General features: G+C 38.6%; 1 protein-coding gene across 2 annotated transcripts in view; it reads left to right on the top strand.

The window, feature by feature from the left end:
* Window positions 1-18,718, top strand: part of cnih3 (cornichon family AMPA receptor auxiliary protein 3) — a 29,864-nt gene extending 11,146 nt beyond the window's left edge. Inside the window, exons 3-6 of one of the 2 annotated variants that reach the window (XM_046836821.1) lie at window positions 505-552; window positions 12,151-12,263; window positions 14,554-14,697; window positions 16,194-18,718. In XM_046836821.1, the coding sequence (XP_046692777.1) occupies window positions 505-552; window positions 12,151-12,263; window positions 14,554-14,697; window positions 16,194-16,221 (333 nt within the window). In that variant the 3' untranslated portion in view covers window positions 16,222-18,718. Of the gene's footprint in view, window positions 1-504; window positions 553-12,150; window positions 12,264-14,550; window positions 14,698-16,193 lie in introns of both variants that reach the window. The other variant, XM_046836820.1, reaches the window with a different exon arrangement.
* Window positions 18,719-18,946: the final 228 nt, after the last annotated feature.

Here is an 18,946-nt window from a genome sequence, read left to right as displayed (position 1 = left end):
GGTGGTAGATCTCTTGTGATAGTACAGATGGTTAATTATAAGTCTACTTAATACTGGAGCAGATTGGGCCAAAGGAGAGATCCAGATCAGATTTCTGATTGTATGATCAGACCTAAATATACTGTAGAATATAAATCTTACATGCATCCACTACCCCAGCAAGTGGACAGAGAATGAGTGAAGGAATCATAAGTCATGGAAAAATGCATATACTGTATGTAGCAGCAGTGGTGCTGAGAAAATGTGTGGATTAGCCAGGGGAAATCAATCTAAATATAAAATACTTTCTAGATAATAAATGTATAGCACATCTACTAATAATTACATATAAATAAATAAATTTTTACTGATGCCAATATGTTGATATATGTGAATATGTGAATATTGATGCATCACGTTAACTTTTCTGCAAATGCACCAATATCTATTGTAAAAAGTGCTATAAAAAATGTAATTGAATTATATACATATACTATATATCTTGTTTGTTGTTTTTCTCCTCAGCGTGAAAGGCTTCGGAACATTGAGCGACTATGCTGCTTGCTCCGAAAGGTAAAAAAAAAGGTCATACTGTATATTTTGATTATACTGAATCCTGTTGCTTGGAGTTTACTGTCCAAAGTCTTTACTTTAAAATCTTTAGCTTACTGACAACCTGGGTTATAATGGTTCTTCCCTGTTTATACTGGTTTATCCTGGTTTAGCTGGTCTCCCTGCCTGGTCTTGCTAGTGTTAGGATGGTGTAGTAGGTTGGCCTGTTTGCCTTCCAGCTTGACCAGCTGGTTCTGGCTGGCGAGTCAGCAGGCATTGGCAGGACTCCCAGTCTGGCTGTGCTTGTCTGACTGGTCAGTGGGAGGAACACTAATCTGGGAGCTCTCATATCATGAACCAGTGGCATGAACTTAGGCATGTGATGTGGTAACAAAATAATTATAACGTGTCCATGGTGCAAGCGGCAAGTTTTTCTCAGAGCATAAAGTGCAGTGCCAGAAAAGGTGAATGTGCTGTATCAGCTGTAAACAGGATAAGAGCTGATCAGTCCTAGTCCATGTGCCATGTTGTCAAACATAAGGCTGTCAAAATATTTAAGCAGGGTAACGAATGAAACCTGGTAACTGAATGAAAGTATGAGTATTACTGTAAGACCTTGGAACATTTTGGTTCCACAACACCCCACAAAACCCTTCTCTGCAGCTCAGACCCAGTCATCTAGACATTAAAGTTTGGTTATTGTTAAAGTGGTTGCTCAGTGGTTAAAGGCATTGGACTTTGGATTGGAAGGTCACAAGTTCAAATCCCACCACCGGCAAGCTGCTATTGCTGGGCTCTTTAGCTCAGTTGTAAGTTGCTCTTTATTCAATTGAATACAATTCAATAAAACAGTCCTTTTAATATTATAGTTGACTGATGTATTTATCATTTATCTCTTCTCTTATTTTATCCTCCTCTAAACAGGATGCTGATTTAAAATCCGATCCACTGAAGACTGCCTTGGGGTTTTTTGGCTGGTGATTAAAGGCGGCACCAACTGTCAAAGCCGTGGTTCTGTCTTTGGTTTTATTTCTAAATCTCTACTTGGGTGATTGCCCTTATAGCAATTTATGAAGATCAATCTACACAATGCATTCTTAGCAAGTAGGAGACCTGACCACTCTCACAGAAATCTCAATGTGTAATTTCGTCATCAGCAATTTAGTTTTTTTTGCTGAATTTGTGAGCTTAATAAATGTTTTACATTTTACTTTTGTTACATTTACATTTTTCTTTTGTTACAAACGTTACATATTTTTTATCATGTTTGAATTCAGTTTAAATAGATTTGCATTGGTTGATGAAAATAAATCCATTTGGAATAAAAAGCCTAATTGCATTAGAAATACTACTTTTTAATAGTCAAATTAATGAAAGAAAATACATTTTAAACACTTCCTTTATCACTACTGACATTGTTGATGTCTGGAGTTTTGGATGCGTACCATAATTTCCGGACTATAAAGCGCACCCAAATATAAGCCTCTCGCACCCATTGAATTTTACAAAGATTTTTATTTTGAACATAAATAAGCCGCACCTGTCTATAAGCCGAACACACTGAAACTAATGAACTTTACACAGGCTTTTACGAAAAACAGTGTCTGTTACACGGTGTAACAGGTGAAATATGTTGTGGCTCCTTTAAGAGCAGAGCGGCATTTTGGGAATAGCCTGCCGCCGCATTTTTCCAGTATTACTGCATGTTAGGGCTGGGCGATAAATCAATTTTATCGATTAACTTGAATGTGTAGTTTACATCAATCTATTTGAATTTCTCTTTTCTCTTTAATGTCCGCCGACGCTCCCCTCTGGGCTTCCATAGTTTCGAATGAACTCAGCCCTCCCCCCGCGTGTTTGCCATAGAGATACACAAACAACATGGCAGCGAGCAAACAAAGGTAGCAGTACCACCAATTTACTGCAGCACCTCAAACAGAGGCATGCTGTCGAGTGGGAGAGCTGTAGGGCCCTAACTGCGGTTAAGCAGATGCATCTTGAAAATACACGGTTAAGCAGCTGCACTTTGTTTAGTGTTGCGCGTCTAATTGTACACTTACGGTATGGTGGTGGGAGCGGTCAAAATACATGTAAAGACGCTTTAGAACGACGTTTCCGTTAAGAAACAGAAAAATCTGAGCATTTGATTCACCATATTCAAACATTCATAAAACATTTTTTTTAAGTTTGCTCAATCTTTCAAATAATTCTTATTTAGAATCTCCCTGTCTTTTATATTCTTATTTCAAATTTCAACTTATTTTACTGTGGAGTTTTTAAGAAAAGTAAAGGCAAAAATCACTCAAAACCTCAGGTGCATTTTTAACCATGTTCCACATTTAAACACTCATAAAACATTTTTCTTTGTAGGTTTGCTCATTTTATGTTATGTTACCGTCTATTTTCATAATTTACAATGGCAGGGCCGCCAGGTTGTATTTTTGGCTTGTTGTTTCAGATTGCACTTTAACCCAAAGTGGGTTATAATCCCAGAAGGGTAAATAAACTTTATTTAATAAAGTGAAAACATTTATATATGCAGATTTATTTTAAGCAGGGGGAAAAAAATAGATTTAAATCGCCAATTGGGGATTTTTTTTAGGCCATATCGCCCAGCCCTACTGCATGTGTGCAGGACCAAGGAATATGTCCTTATTATTTTCTGATGCACGGCATCATTGGAAGATTTTCTCCCGATGTCGTGCAGCTCAGAACACAGGTGACGTGCGTTTTTTGATGCCCGGTTGTTTTCAGCGTGAGGAATGATTCGCATTTCCTGTTGACAGTCCGAGTGAGCGGCAGGTCAAACGTCAGAGGAACCTCATCCATATTTATGATGTGGTGGGGGCACATCTGATTTAATATAAAGAGTCTCATTGGTTCACCTGAACCCGTTCGCAATTTCATTGGTCTAATGTTGTGGTGCTCAGTTTTTTGGCTTGAAGTTTGTGAAACCGGGAAAAACCCAGGAAAAACCCATAAATTAGCCACTTCGTTGTTTAAGCCGCGGGGTTCAAAGCATGGGAAAAAAGTAGCGGCTTATAGTCCGGAAAATACGGTGTATATATATACAGTGAGGAAAATAAGTATTTGAACACTCTGCTATTTTGCAAGTTCTTCCACTTAGAAATCATGGAGGGGTCTGAAATTGTCATCGTAGGTGCATGTCCACTGTGAGAGACATAATCTAAAAAAAATAATCCAAAAATCACAATGTATGATTTTTAAACTATTTATTTGTATGATACAGCTGCAAATAAGTATTTGAACACCTGAGAAAGTCAATGTTCATATTTGGTAGAGTAGCCTTTGTTTGCAATTACAGAGGTCAAACGATTCCTGTAGTTTTTCACCAGGTTTGCACACACTGCAGGATGGATTTTGGCCCACTCCTCCACACAGATCTTCTCTAGATCAGTCAGGTTTCTGGCCTGTCGCTGAGAAACACGGAGTTTAAGCTCCCTCCAAAGATTCTCTATTGGGTTTGGTCTGGAGACTGGCTAGGCTACGGCAGAACCTTGATATGCTTCTTACAGAGCCACTTCTTGGTTATCCTGGCTGTGTGCTTCGGGTCATTGTCATCTTGGAAGACCCAGCCTCGACCCATCTTCAATGCTCTAACTGAGGGAAGGAGGTTGTTCCCCAAAATCTCGCAATACATGGCCCCGGTCATCCTCTCCTTAATACAGTGCAGTCGCCCTGTCCCATGTGCAGAAAAACAACCCCAAAGCATGATGCTACCACCCCCATGCTTCACTGTAGGGATGTGTTCTTGGGATGTTACTCATCATTCTTCTTCCTCCAAACACATTTAGTGGAATTATGACCCAAAAGTTCTATTTTGGTCTCATCTGACCACATGACTTTTTCCCATGACTCCTCTGGATCATCCAAATGGTCATTGGCAAACTTAAGACGTGCCTGGACGTGTGCTGCTTTAAGCAGGGGAACCTTCCGTGCCATGCATGATTTCAAACCATGACGTCTTAGTGTATTACCAACAGTAACCTTGGAAATGGTGGTCCCAGCTCTTTTCAGGTCATTGACCAGCTCCTCCTGTGCAGTTCTGGGCTGATTTCTCACCTTCCTTTGGATCATTGAGATCCCACGAGGTGAGATCTTGCATGGACCCCCAGTCCGAGGGAGATTGACAGTCATGTTTAGCTTCTTCCATTTTCTAATGATTGCTCTAACAGTGGACCTTTTTTCACCAAGCTGCTTGGCAATTACAATTTTGTCTCTAGTGTCTTTGGACAGCTCTTTGGTCTTGGCCATGTTAGTAGTTGGATTCTTACTGATTATATGGGGTGGACAGGTGTCTTTATGCAGCTAACGACCTCAAACAGGTGCATCAAATTTAGGATAATAAATGTAGTGGAGGTGGACATTTTAAAGGCAGACTAACAGGTCTTTGAGGGTCAGAATTCTAGCTGATAGACAGGTGTTCAAATACTTATTTGCAGCTGTATTACACAAATAAATAGTTTAAAAATCATATATTGTGATTTCTGTTTTTTTTTTTTTTAGATTATGTCTCTCGCAGTGGACATGCACCTACGATGACAATTTCAGACCCCTCCATGATTTCTAAGTGGGAGAACTTGCAAAATAGCAGGGTGTTCAAATACTTATTTTCCTCATCGTATATATATATATATATATATATATATATATATATATATATATATATATATATATATACGTATATATAAGGACAACAAGTATACAATGTTGCATTTCCTTACCAAAAATAACCTGAAGTGGATGCTTTCATTAAGAGTTGATCCAACTGAAAGCATCACATCGATGTGAGGAAAGTTTGACCCACTTTCCTTCTCATTGTTGCTTCATTTGATTTATGTTTGAAGTCATTGTTTTTCACAGGTTTCCAAATGATAAATTCAATTGGAAACGTGTTTGGAGATGAGGTTATTTCCACTTGAGGTTATTTGTTCATTAACAATAGATTGAGAAGGCACTATTATTTCACTAGTACATAAAAGCATACAATTGTACAAGGGTGTACTTTCTTATTGCAGGTCTGTGAAACTATATTCCATATATTTGATGAAGCTGACAAAGAAGCATCATTCAAAATTGGACACTTGTTTTCAAGATTTCTTGCAGCCAACCTAAAAAATAACCCAACCTTTTACCTTGAAAAGGCATTTTGCTTTAAAAATAGCAGCATTGTGGCTCAGAGGAAATAGGCAGTGTTCAGATAGGTAGCACCAGACCCATTAACCTGTCATACAGCTGAGAGACAACACACTAGGCAGAAGCATTTCATGCTTCCATTGCTATTAGCTTCTCCCACCTTTACACCTCTCTTATTCTGTTTCTGCATAGCAATGAGATCTTGGGGCTCCACCTGATGTGGTGTTTGTATACACAAGCCGGAATGTACTATAATAAGCCGCACCTGTCTATAACATTTCCACACTGAAACGAATAAACTTTACACAGGCTTTAACGAAAGACAGTGTCTGTAACACGGTGTAACGGGTGAAATATGTTGTGGCTCCTTTAAAAGCAGAGTGGCATTTTGGGAATAGCCTGCCGCCGCATTTTTCCGTTATTACTGCATGTGTGCAAGACCGAGGAATATGTCCTTATTATTTTCTGATGCTCATTTCAAGTTTCTTTGACTAACCTGTAACGCTGTTGCCAAGAAAAATAAATGAGCACAAGTTTTGGAAACCTGTCTCTGCTTATATGATTTCTGTTGCAACTGGAGTTAGCGAGCTCTCCCATGACCCAGACTCAACGCGTTACAACGGCTTGTATCTAAACAGTAGCCTACCAAGAAAGTCATTGTTCACTGTCTTCCTCCTTCCTTTCACAACAATTTCTCTCGAGAGTTTTTCTTTTGGCATCGTCGTGTGTTTAAAAATTGCTGTGCTGATGCCATGCAGCTCAGAACACAGGTAAGGTGTGTTTTTTCGTTCCCGTCGGAAATTTTCATTGAAATTTTATTGAAATTTTATTGTCTTATGTTGTGTCGCTCAGTTTTTTGGCTTGAAGTTTGTGAAACTGGGAAAAACCCTGGAAAAATCCATAAATTAGTCGCTTCGTTGTTTAAGGCGTGGGGTTCAAAACATGGGGAAAAAGTAGCGGCTTATAGTCCAGAAAAAAAGGTAATTAAATCATACAGGTACAGGTACTTTGTTGGTACCAGATGTACTGGTTTGAGATTTTCAGAAATTGCTGAATTCCTGTGTATTTACATACACCACAATCTCTAGAGGTTGCACCAAATGGTGCAAGCAAAAATACCTTGTTGTTGAGAGAGTTCAGTTGACAATTCTGTCAAGCTGACAGGACGGCTTTAGTGACTTAACCTCTATATGCAACTGTGTTGGGTAGAAAAGATGCACAAAGCATGAAGGCTGCCTGATAGTGTCAAATATACTGTTTACAAAACTTTGTAATAGGTTTAATATTACTGGCTTACAATTCAATTTATTTTTGTATTGGTACATGTATAATTAATTTTAATACATTTTACTTTATTTTCAAAACTGAAAGAAGCAACAGGAAGTTTCAGTGACTTATTTTTTAAAAGGAATTAAAAAGTCTGAACAATTAAACGTCAGAACACAGGCGATCCTATATTGTAAAAATAAGAGTGGTTTTAGGAGAGAATTCTTCTTCTTCTTGGAGGATTATCTGTCTCCATACTACCCTGTCCTCTACATCTGCCTCTTTCAAACCAACTACCTGCATGTACTCCTACTGACTTTCAATCCCCTTCTCTCCAGCAAGTACCTCCACCTCTCCAGGCTCTTCTCAACCTGCTCCCTACTCTCACCACAAATCACAATATCATCCACAAACATCATAGTACAGGTTGACTGACCTCGTCCATCAACCTGTCCATCACCACTGCAAACAGGAAAGGGCTAAGAGCTGCTCCATGATGCAATCCAACCTCGTTCCTACTGCACACTTTACTGCTGTCACACTCTCCTCATACATGTCCTCACATACTGATGGACGTGAAGCTGGAAGTTGAAAGGGTGATGATAAATGTCATCAGTGCATATGCTCAACAAGTGGGTTGTGAGATGAAGAGGGAAAAATTCTGGAGTAAATTAGATAGTGGTAGAAGGTGTACCTAGGAATGTAAGATTGGTGATTGGTGCAGATTTCAATGGCCATGTTGGTGAAGGGAACAGAGACGATGAGGAGGTGATGGTAGGTATGGCTTTAAGGAGAGGAATGTGGAAGGGCAGATTTTGGTAGATTTTGCTAAAGGATGGAAATGGCAGTGGTGAACACTTATTTTAAGAGGAAGGAGGATTATAGGGTGACGTATAAGAGTGGAGGAAGGTGCACACAGGTCTGTAGGATGGCTTTGGAGATGAAGAAGAAGAGGAGGAGAGTGAGGACTGAAAGAAGAATAAGATGGTGGAAACTGAAGGAGGAAGACTGTAGTGTGAGATTCAGGGAAGAGGTCAGACAGGGGCTCAGTGGTGGTGAAGAGGTGCTGGATGATTGGACAGTTACTGCAGAAGTGATAAGGGAGACAGCTAAGAAGGTACTTGGTGTGACATCTGGAAATAGAAAGGAAGACAAAGAGACGTGGTGATGGAATGAGGACGTGCAGGAAAGCATAAGGAGAAAGAGGTTGGAGAAACAGGATTGGGATTGAGTTATGAGAAAAGTAGGCAGGAGTACAAGGAGATGCAGCAGCAGAGGAAGAGGGATGTGGCAAAAGCCAAGGAAAATGCATATGAGGAGCTGTATGAGAAGTTGGACACTAAGGAAAGAGAAAAGGATTTATACCGATTGGCCAGGCAGAGGGGATGGATGTGCTGCAAGTTAGAGCAATAAAGGATGGAGATGGAAATGTGTTGACTAGTAAGGAGAGTGTGTTGAGAAGATGGAGGGAGTATTTTGAGCAGCTGATGAATGAGGAAAATGAGAAAGAGAGAAGGTTGGATGGTGTGGAGATAATGAAGCAGGAAGTGGATTACATTAGTAAGGGGGAGGTGAGAGCAGCGATTAAGAGGATGAAGAGTGGAAAGTCGGTAGTACCCAATGACATACCAGTAGAAGCATGGAGATGTTTAGGAGAGTTGACAGTGGAGTTTTTAACCAGATTGTTCAATTAGATTTTGGAAGGTAAGAGGATGCCTGAGGAAAAGAGAAGAAGTGTTTTTTTTTTTAATAGGAAGATGTGCAGACCTGCAGTAACTACAGAGGAAATAAAGTTGATCAGTCACACCATGAAGTTATAGGAAAAAGTAGTGGTAGCCAGTCTGAGGAAGAGCACCACAGATGCAATATTTGCTTTGAGAATGTTGATGGAGAACTATAGAGAAGGTCAGAAGGAGTTTAATTGTCTGTGGATTTAGAGAAAGCGTACGACAGGGTGCCGAGAGAAGAGTTGTGGTATTGTATGAGGAAGTCAGGTGTGGCACAGGTACCCTGTTGGCTAACAATACCTGTGGCAGTCGTTGGTAACCAGGCCTCGAACGATCTGGTATGAAATTCAAATTTGTGATCCGCATATTCGATTTGGCGCATGTTTTACACTGGATGCCCTTCCTAACACAACCCTCCCCATTTATGAGGCTTGGAACTGGCACTAAGAGTGCACTCGCTTGTGCAACAATAATGGCTGGGTTTCTTTGAGGAGAAAATGTGTGTGCTTATTTGTTGAGTTTAATTATTGCTTAAAGAGAAAAGACAGTAATTGAAGACTGGAAGCTCTTTTGACACCCATTGTATTGCATACGGACATTTCACCCTGACTAAGACAAGAACTGCAACTGGATTAGTCACTGGAGCAAAAAAACTGAGCAGATAATTGTAATGCACATTTTTGTTAGATACAATAATAAAACATCTTTCATTTAAAATAAAAGAAATGTTTTTCAGATCCACTGGCCTACAGGTCTAATAATTCATAAAAATAGTAAAAAACTCTGAAGGATGTTTTAATAGACACATAGCAATTCCTGAGTTAGGAATGTGTAATTAGCAGAAAATGCTCTTAATTGGTGAGCACTGTAGCAGAGGCAGATAGTGCAGGAGTATAGAAAAAGGAAGAAATGAGAGCCAATTGAGAGAGAGAGAAAGAAAGAGAGAGAGAGAGAGAGAGAGAGAGAGAGAGAGAGAGAGAGAGAGAGAGAGAGAGAGAGGAAAATAAAGAGGGTGAGTATCAGTAGGTGAGTAGTCACTTATTAGATAAATGAGGCATGAAGTGCCACTTATTCACATCCCTGTAATTTCAGATAGTGAGAGGAAAGTGCACTTGAAAAGCCCTTCATGGTTCTCAATTTTGAAGAGGTAGAGAGTTTTGGATGATGATGATGATGACGAGTCAGTTAACGATTGATATTTAGATACAGGTTTTCAGTGCTTAGATATGGATTTGGCTTAAAGTTTTTGCAGAGGAAAATGTATCCATTTCTAAATCCAGCCCATCAGTGGAGAGGAACTAGTACCATAAACTTCATGTAGAAGTTGAACTATCTGTAGTCTAAATTCCTTAATTACGCACATTGGGTTAAAAAATCTGCATATATTCAAAATTAAAAGCCTGTTGACATTGAACAAGAAAAAATAGAAATGTGTGTTCAAAAGTCTATCAAAGGTACCAGTTCCTATGGCTCTTGCATGTGACTCGTTGAACTCAGTGGCAAGGCATGTAACAGAAAAGGCCTAAAGCATAAATGAGACTAGAATGATTAAAATTATGAATAAAACTCTTTATGTTTGGGTTTTTGTTTAACCACATGGAATATCATTATAAATAACTGCAACCCCAACACCATGCTGGGGAATGCAATAGCTGTATTAGAGAAAGCTAGCTTCATTTAAATGTTGCATACTCGTTTGGTTGAATCCAGGTTTCTATTAAACAAAACAATTTCAGTCACTGATTAGTACTATTTTCAGTCACAATATGATGGAGTTGTTAAAATGTGTAGTTTCTTCATTTTTCTATAGCTCAGGAAGCAAACACAGTCTCATTCTGGTAAACAAGCGATCAGTTTAGTTTGCCTGACCTCAGCTCTGGATTGTCACCAAATAACTAACCCTATTGCAATACTCTGAATTGTACCACAAGAAATCAGAGCAGCACTTTCTGAGTGGGATAAATACTTTTGAACCCTCAAATGCAAGACTTAATCCTCCACTTATTTGTAAAGCCCATATTATCTTTCAAGCACCACCTAGATATTCCTCAGAATATCCTTCTGTAAGCTACATCACAATTGGAATTACACACAGAACACACAGTTCTGTAATATACCAGAGCACATTTCAGCATCAGACATTACAAACCTCTGCAATGTAACTAACAAACCTTTATAGTGAGCTTCTACATGAACAACTATCTTAGAAATCCTATCTTTCTTTAAGACCCTACCTGCTATGTCTGGCATCCAGGCATCTGGTATACAGTTAAACAGTTAAGTTAAGTTAGAAAGGCATAGTTAAATTCATATGCCATGTAACAAAGAAGGTATACAGAAGAACTCCTTCAGATCTTTAGATCTCCTTCAGCACTTGTCCCAGCAGGCCCTTTATCAAGAGAGCTAACCTTTTGACCAATTAGAGGCTAAAAGGAAGTGGGAGATCCTGCTCTAGCATTGCATTGAACACACTAAACAAGCTTACTGTTTACAAACTGTTTATCCATCTATGACTAAATTCTTTGTGTGAGTGCAATTATTATTATTATTTTTTTTTATGGTTTTAGAAGTAAGTTTGGGATGAGACTGGTGCTCTATGAAATATCTCTAATCACTCAATTTGGAAACCGATAGAAACATAGGAGGCAGAGTAATATTGAGGATCTGCAGGTTTTTATGACTCCAAAACTGTTGCTTTTGAAAGAAAAAAAGCCAATGAAATTTGCAGTTCTAAACAATAACAAAAATCTGATCTTATAGACACTTTTCCAAAAAAAATTAAATACAAAAACATATGGAGTCACAATTTTGGGAAGCCTGGCTAAATCATTTCTTTCCATATAGCCTCAGTATGCTTAACATGCTTAAATCTATGCAGAGAGGTCAGACTGTCATCAGCCATAGTTTTCATGCTACAGAATTGTGTAGCATGTGTGATTAGCACTACCGATATCCATGTGTGTGCTTGAATATAAGCCACCCGAGAAAATTGCAGATCTTCACAATAAGCATCAATATGAAGGCCTTGTATAAAATACAGGTCTGGTCTGAGCATATGATGTTGCCGAATCCATCAGTTTATTCAACCTTCAGCCTCAACCTGGCACGCCAGCACCTCATCGTGAGTCATGAGTAAAACAACGGCATAAACAGAAAATATTCAGCCTGTCTATCTCTATATCTTTTTAAAAAAAATAAGATGTACGTACAGGGAATATTCTTTTTTTTTTTCCTTGTACAGTTACATTAAGTTAAAAACCCCTTTAAGGTTTTTGCTAGAATCTGAGGTGGTTTCTAAGAAACCATATATTTCACATACGTTAAGCATGCTAAGATTACTTCACTGTAACTAGACAAGTGTGGGGATAAAGCTGCTATAACTGAAGTATTTGAGAGATTATACTGGTTTACCATAAATAAAAAAATAACAGTAATGATAATGCTTACTGTTTGTCTGTCTTTTTACCAGCTGGTGCTTCCAGAATATTCAATCCATGGTCTCTTCTGTATCATGTTTATGTGTGCACAAGAGTGGCTAACTGTGGGCCTCAACATCCCTCTCCTTTTCTACAACACATGGAGGTAAACACCTGAACCGACCTACTTGAATTCATTTATAAAGCCTCTGATGCTTTCACACAATAAATATGATCACAGGTTAGTTTTTACAAAATGAACATTCCAGAACTTTCTTATCAGGCTGTATACTAGGAAAGGCTGTGTAAATCCATATATTTACAGTCAACAGGGGCTCAGGTGCTATGCACATGAATTAAACACAACTTTAGACATCAGACTACAGCAGTTAATGTTCATATAACAAATGTATATAAAGAAATTATTGCCATGAGGGTATCAGCGGCTCCCAAAGTACCCTGCAGTACTTCTTTACAGTTCTCTACCCTAATGAGGATGGTCCCTCTAGAGGTGGCGAGACCTACTGGACCACAACAATGGTGGAGACCAAGAAGAGAGCTTGCTGAAGCTGGCCGTGCTCTGAAGCACCGAGGGTGGCAGGGTTAACGGACCAGGCCCCTGTGGGGGTCGGGACAGGGTGGGCACCAGATAGAGTGATGCGGCTGGATCCCCAGAAAATTTTGTGTCAGGACTTTTTAAGTCGAGGCCGAGCGCCGCGCAGGAACCCCTAACAGGGGGAGAGCGAGTCGTGACGCTGCGTCTTTGCACCTCAAAGTGGGAGGTAAAGGGTTGCGGTTGGGGCAGTGCCCGCTGACCATGGGAGGTACCGCTGGAATGCTGTCACCTGTTTCTTATTCTCCATAAACCTTTCGACCACCAAACTTACGGAGTCGCGAAAGAGGCCAGAAGGGGTCCAGCAGTATGGCCCTGTCTTTATCAGACATCTCTGAAGGAGTGAGCCACAGGTGCATTTCTGTGGACACCAGGGCAGCCATAGACCGTCCAACCAACCATAGACCAGCGTCCAATTTTTGACTGATTACACACATTATTTCAGAGCGTGAACACTCGGGCGCGTTCCCAAAGCGGTTCGACGCAGCTCGAGTTATTGAAAGGGAACCTCATTTGTCTACTTTATGCCCTGTCTAGGTTTATGGCCTAGCCATTTGTTTGTCTTCCTGTGCCTGTGTTTTTGTGTCAGCCTTCTTGACACTATTCTGAAAGTCCGCCTTGTGATAAGTGGGTGAACTCCTGCATTTTAGTGCTAGTTACTCTGCAAAAAAAAAGGAAAATGAGGTGAACTAGATTGGCTGGCAAGGAAGGACTGAGGGCAAAGCATCTCTGTGGACAGGATTTTGAGTTTCAGATTTATTTGGTTGGTTGAAAAACAAATTGTGCATAATTAAGTGCTTGTGTAGTCAGGTCGGGTTTTTGTATCTTTACTGTTGCATGTACAAGTGCAGATTATTCAAAACAAAGTAGAAAGAACATACAAAACAGTGAGCATAAGAACTGTTAATACAAAGCAAGAAGCATGGAACAAGACAGAAACCCCAAACCCCATATACATGGCTTTGCTGATATGCTAACAAGGGTATCTTGGAGTGATACCCTTAATGTAGCAGGTAGGAGTCATGACTTGAAACAAGGAACACTGTGCAACAAAAGGAGTCTTAGAAACACCCTCAGCTGATAATGGAGTCAGATTGATGTTTGAAAGGGAATGTGAGGAAAGAAGTCAGAGTGAAGGCCATTCCAAGACCAGCGTGTCCTCTGCAGGGTGGCGCCACAACAATTTTAATGGCCAACCTCATCAGTGGGGCAGATCTGGTACACAGTCTCAGCTTTCTCAAAAGCACCTCCCCTTAAAAATTCTCCCAGGGGTGCATTTCTTTGAGATATTCCAGCATGGTGTGGAACCATTCCTTCCCTGTGGTTCCCACATTAGACAGTTTATTTCTAGGAGTCCTTGCTGGAACAAAAAAAAATCTGCTGCATCTATTTGTAGGTCAAGTTTTTTTGTGCAGATTATTTATACACTTATACAATTTGTTCTGATTATTCAATTTTATACAATTATAACATTTTGTACAATTATAAAAATACAGGTTTGAGACACAAGAATCATGCAAAATGGAAGTGGTATATATCTTATGCTGCTGGTCTTTTTCTTACTTTGTGATTTAAATCCTCTGGTTCAAAAGATTCGCCAACAGCACCAGGGTGTTACAACCCCTTATATTATTTTAATTGCAACACCCAGGTGTTAGATTACATTAAATTTGGGCTAACAATGATTCCAGCTGGGTGACACCAGAAGGTTTATTACATTTAAAACCCTGACCTGCACATTTACAAGCCTGTGCTGTGAATTGAGAAATCCTGATTTAAAAGAAAAGGGAAATTATGTGATGTTGCGCACTACCCATTCTATGTTCTTTCCCGTTTTCGGCAGGTACTTTCATAGCCCCACAGACACCAAGGAGCTGCTTTATGACCCTGCAAGTGTCATGAACGATGATACACTCAAGTTCTGTCAGAAGGAGGCTTGGTGCAAGATGTCCTTCTTTGTGCTGTCCTTCTTTTATTATCTCTACTGGTAAGTGTCATTGACTTCATTTACAGTGATACAGTGACTTTTGGAAAAGCTTTCCCTTAGATTTTGGGACATGACGATCGTTCACTAGGAAGAGCATTATTGAGATTAGACACTGATGCTAAGGAGTTCCAGGCTCTATGTAGGACATTTGAGCTATTCTTTTCTCAACTTCAACCAACAGCAATGTTTCCTAGTTCTAGTGAAAAGAAATTGTAATGGTGGAGCAGAGAAATAATAGAGACCTTCTATACTATTGTGACCTTTGCAAAATAAGCTGTTTCTCTGGTATTTATAGTTATGCATTTGAGCAAGATAAACATTTTTGTTTTATTCTATAAACTACTGACAACATTTCTTCAAGTTTCAAGTGAACATACTGTCATATAAAATGCAAATGCATTTAGTTGCAGAAAATGGCAAATGGCCAAAATAACAAAAAAAGATGCAGTGTTTTCAGACTTTAAAGAAAACAAGTTCATATTAAAGTTTACAAAACAATACTAAGAAGGAAGAAATACTAATGAAGGAATCAATATTTGGTGGAATATTTTTTTTAATTGCAGCTTTTTTGCTCTTTACCAGTCTTTCACTTTGCTGTTTGGGGTATTTTCTGACACTCCTGTCACAGCTTGGCTTATTTGATGGCTTGTGAATATCCATATTCTTCTCAATCACATTCCAGAGGTTTTCAGTGGCATTCAGGTCTGGACATTGGGCTGGCCATCTGGTTGTCCTCCATCCACAGTTTGATTGACCTGGAGGTGTAGATTAATGGTTAAGACATTGGACATTGGATCTGAATGTCATTCTGAATATCAATCTGAGTTTAAATTTAAACCACAAAAAGCTGCCCAGGTGTTAAATGTAAGACGCTTTGGATAGATTGTTATTTATTATTATTTATATGGATCTAGATATGTCTAAAATGTTGAAATGTCTAAATGACCTGAATGTGTGGCAAACAGCAAATTGTGCTGGAAAACCCAGTTCTCAGAGATGGTCTCATTGTCAGAGCAGATGGAAACATATTTTCTTCCAAGACAATGTTGTAAATGCCCTTCACAAAGGTGAATGTGTCCCATTCTAGCCTTGATAAAGCACCCCAGATCATCACTCACCAAATATCACAGTGGGTGCGAGACACTGTGGCTTGTAGCCCTCCCCCCGGTTTTGAATTAACCATTAAATGACCAGATGTCTTCAACGACAAATACTTTTGCAGACCTCAGTCTGGGTCTCCTTTGCTTCTCACTGATGAAGGTTTTTTCTACTTTTGAACGACTTCAGCTCTGCCCCAAGAAGTCTGTTTCAAACTGTCATTTGCTATTCTTTTGTAGGTCATGTGATGCCATCCTACATATGTTGAGGTTAATAGACACGTGTGCAAATGGATTAGATTTTTTTTCTATATTATTATTATTTCTGCTTTTATTTGTGATTTCATCAATTGTGTTCATATGCACAATCTGAATTGAATCTCCGTCCTTGTCTTCCAGTTTGATCTACAATTTGGTGACCTCATAACAGATGTTTCGACACAGAGGAAAACGCTGGGTATTGGAGACTGTTTCTTCTCAAACCTGTAGCATTAAACAAATCACTGGATCACTTTTAACACACATTTGTTTGGCACCTGAAGACTGAAGGCTATGGCTGTAGCTATGAAGCCATCAACTCGGTAAGCCTTTGGGCTGTGAAGTATGAGGCACTTGCCATTTGATAATTTAGCACACATGTACTTAACATTCCCCAGACTGATTCCCATAGATCACATATCCTTGATCTCCAATCTAAATATAGTTGTTATGGAAAACTTTTGCAAGCCAAAACAAATGGTGATTTTTTTTTGTACAATGTGTATATCACAGCATAGGTGTAATGATCTGCTGTTTTATGTAATTCTGTATTCTGTTAAAAATGATCAGTGTGAAAAATGTGTAAAATTATTGATATTTACATATATTGGGAATACATAATACTTTATTACTGCTACATTATTATTATGTATATACTACTAAGAGTAGAGAATTACACCTACTACAGTCTTCCAGTATTTTTTCCATGAGAGTGATAACCAAGTTTTTTTCTTAATGAAAGAAAATGATTAAAACATAATGTAAAGGCAAAGAAAAAGTGCTGATGGCTGCCTCTGTCCGCAAAGAACACGTCCAAATGTTTAAACTTTTTTTAGAAAAGTGTTGAGAGGTGTCAAGTCTCCAGATGTCCAGGTAACCAGGTCCAAGGGCCGAGAGCAAGAGAAAAGAACAGATATGAAAAGTGCCAGTGGGAACATTTATTTTTAATGAGTTAATGCTGCAAAGTCACTTGCAATAAGTGAGTTTTAGATCACTAGTGTCTGATGTCATGGTCCCACTTTAAATACACTTGATACAGTAGCCTAAATGTCACTTTTTTCAGGGTTAGATAAAATGCAGAGAATTAAATAACATTTATATTTTTCAAAAATAGTATTAAAATGCCTAAAAATGTCCTAAAACGAAGGTTTGTGGACACCTGAGCATAAGATTTTAGTGTAGGTATGTGCTTTTTTGAACATCTGATTTAACAGTAGCCTCCACTCTTCTGGGAAGCTGTTCCACTAGACTATGGAGTTTGCTTAATATTTGTGTTAGATTCATTCAGCCACAAGGGTGTTAGCAAAGTCAGAACCACATACTCCAGTAATAATGAACAAATGAACATCTATCTATCTATCTATCTATCTATCTATCTATCTATCTATCTATCTATCTATCTATCTATCTATCTGTCTGTCTGTCTGTCTGTCTGTCTGTCTGTCTGTCTGTCTGTCTGTCTCTCTCTCTCTCTCTCTCTCTCTCTCTCTCTCTCTCTCTCTCTCTCTTTCTCTCTCTCTCTATGAGACACACAGCTGTCCTGTTCTGACCTAAATAAAACACACTGGAAGTTGATACACACAGACACAGGATGTGTGTATTTAAAAACAAATCAATTAGCAAATAGGCCACAAGACTCCTGTAGACACCTTCTACTTCTATGATGGCTTTCTGAAATAGCTGCAACACACTCACACAAACACACACACAATGGTATGCAGGTAAACTATTTTATTTGATGCTTCTGCAAACGTATCTATCTGATTTGCTCTAATTAGACTGCATGCAGGGTACAATCTGTTTTTTAAGGACATGAGCTTGAAATGCCTATTCTAAACAATTGTGTGCCTCCAACTGTAGTACCTTTTTGAAGAAACACAAATGGCTTAAAAGGGTGGGTGTCCCAATACTTTTGGCCATATTGTGAAGCTACATAAGCTACATCAATGGTTAACTGGTATCATATTGATTCCATGTTGATTATTTGATTTAATCTTTTTTTCTATTAGAAAGATCCATGCAACAATTATTTTCTATTTCCAAAAGTCGGGTGAAATATTAATGTCTGGAACAGCTTCATTTCCTTGCAGTTGAAAAACATTGTCAGATATATTGTTAGATACATTTTGCCCCTAACAACAATGCATAGAAATAATCATGCCACAATTTAGATACGAAGCGATTAATAATAAATAATTAATTTACAGTGAATTTTGTTTAATCTAAAAAATATCCAGTCACTGTTCCATTATTACATTAAATACTTAGATGGCTAGATAACAAGTTTTTATGTTGGTTGTTTGAAATTTGCCTGTTTATCTATCTATACCTTTTTTTTTTTTTAAACATCACCACACTATTTGTTTCTGCTCCTTTAAAAAGCCCAGGAGTGTAGGATTCTTCTTGTAACTTTTTGAGTGATAGAAACACAACAAAAATATTTCTTTTACCACTTAACTAATATATTTTTTATGAAAAGTATATTGTTTCTGATGTTGGTTGATACGTGTGCAATGACAATTTAGTTTATTTTGGTAGTTTGTGATCCAGCTGTCATTGCCTTGTGGAGTTAGACATCATGCATAATGACCAGCCATTTTATATCTTTGTATGTTTGTGTCTGTATGATATTGGGTGGTATATTTGTATATTCAATAAAAAGATATACTATTTTAAAATCAAGAAATGGAATCTTGAGCCTGATTCATGCTTTTAAATACATACACACACACACACACACACACACACACACACACACACACACACACACACACACACACACACACACACACACACACACACACACACACACACACACACATACACATTATTTTATCTTTTTTTTTTGCTTTAGTCAAGTCAAGTCAAGAATCAAGAAGCTTTTATTGTCATTT

Source organism: Silurus meridionalis, chromosome 23 (genome assembly GCF_014805685.1).
Source record: "Silurus meridionalis isolate SWU-2019-XX chromosome 23, ASM1480568v1, whole genome shotgun sequence".
Classification (NCBI taxonomy): Eukaryota; Metazoa; Chordata; class Actinopteri; order Siluriformes; family Siluridae; genus Silurus; species Silurus meridionalis.
Note: the sequence above shows the minus strand (reverse complement) of the source record. Positions and strands in the feature narration are given on the sequence as shown.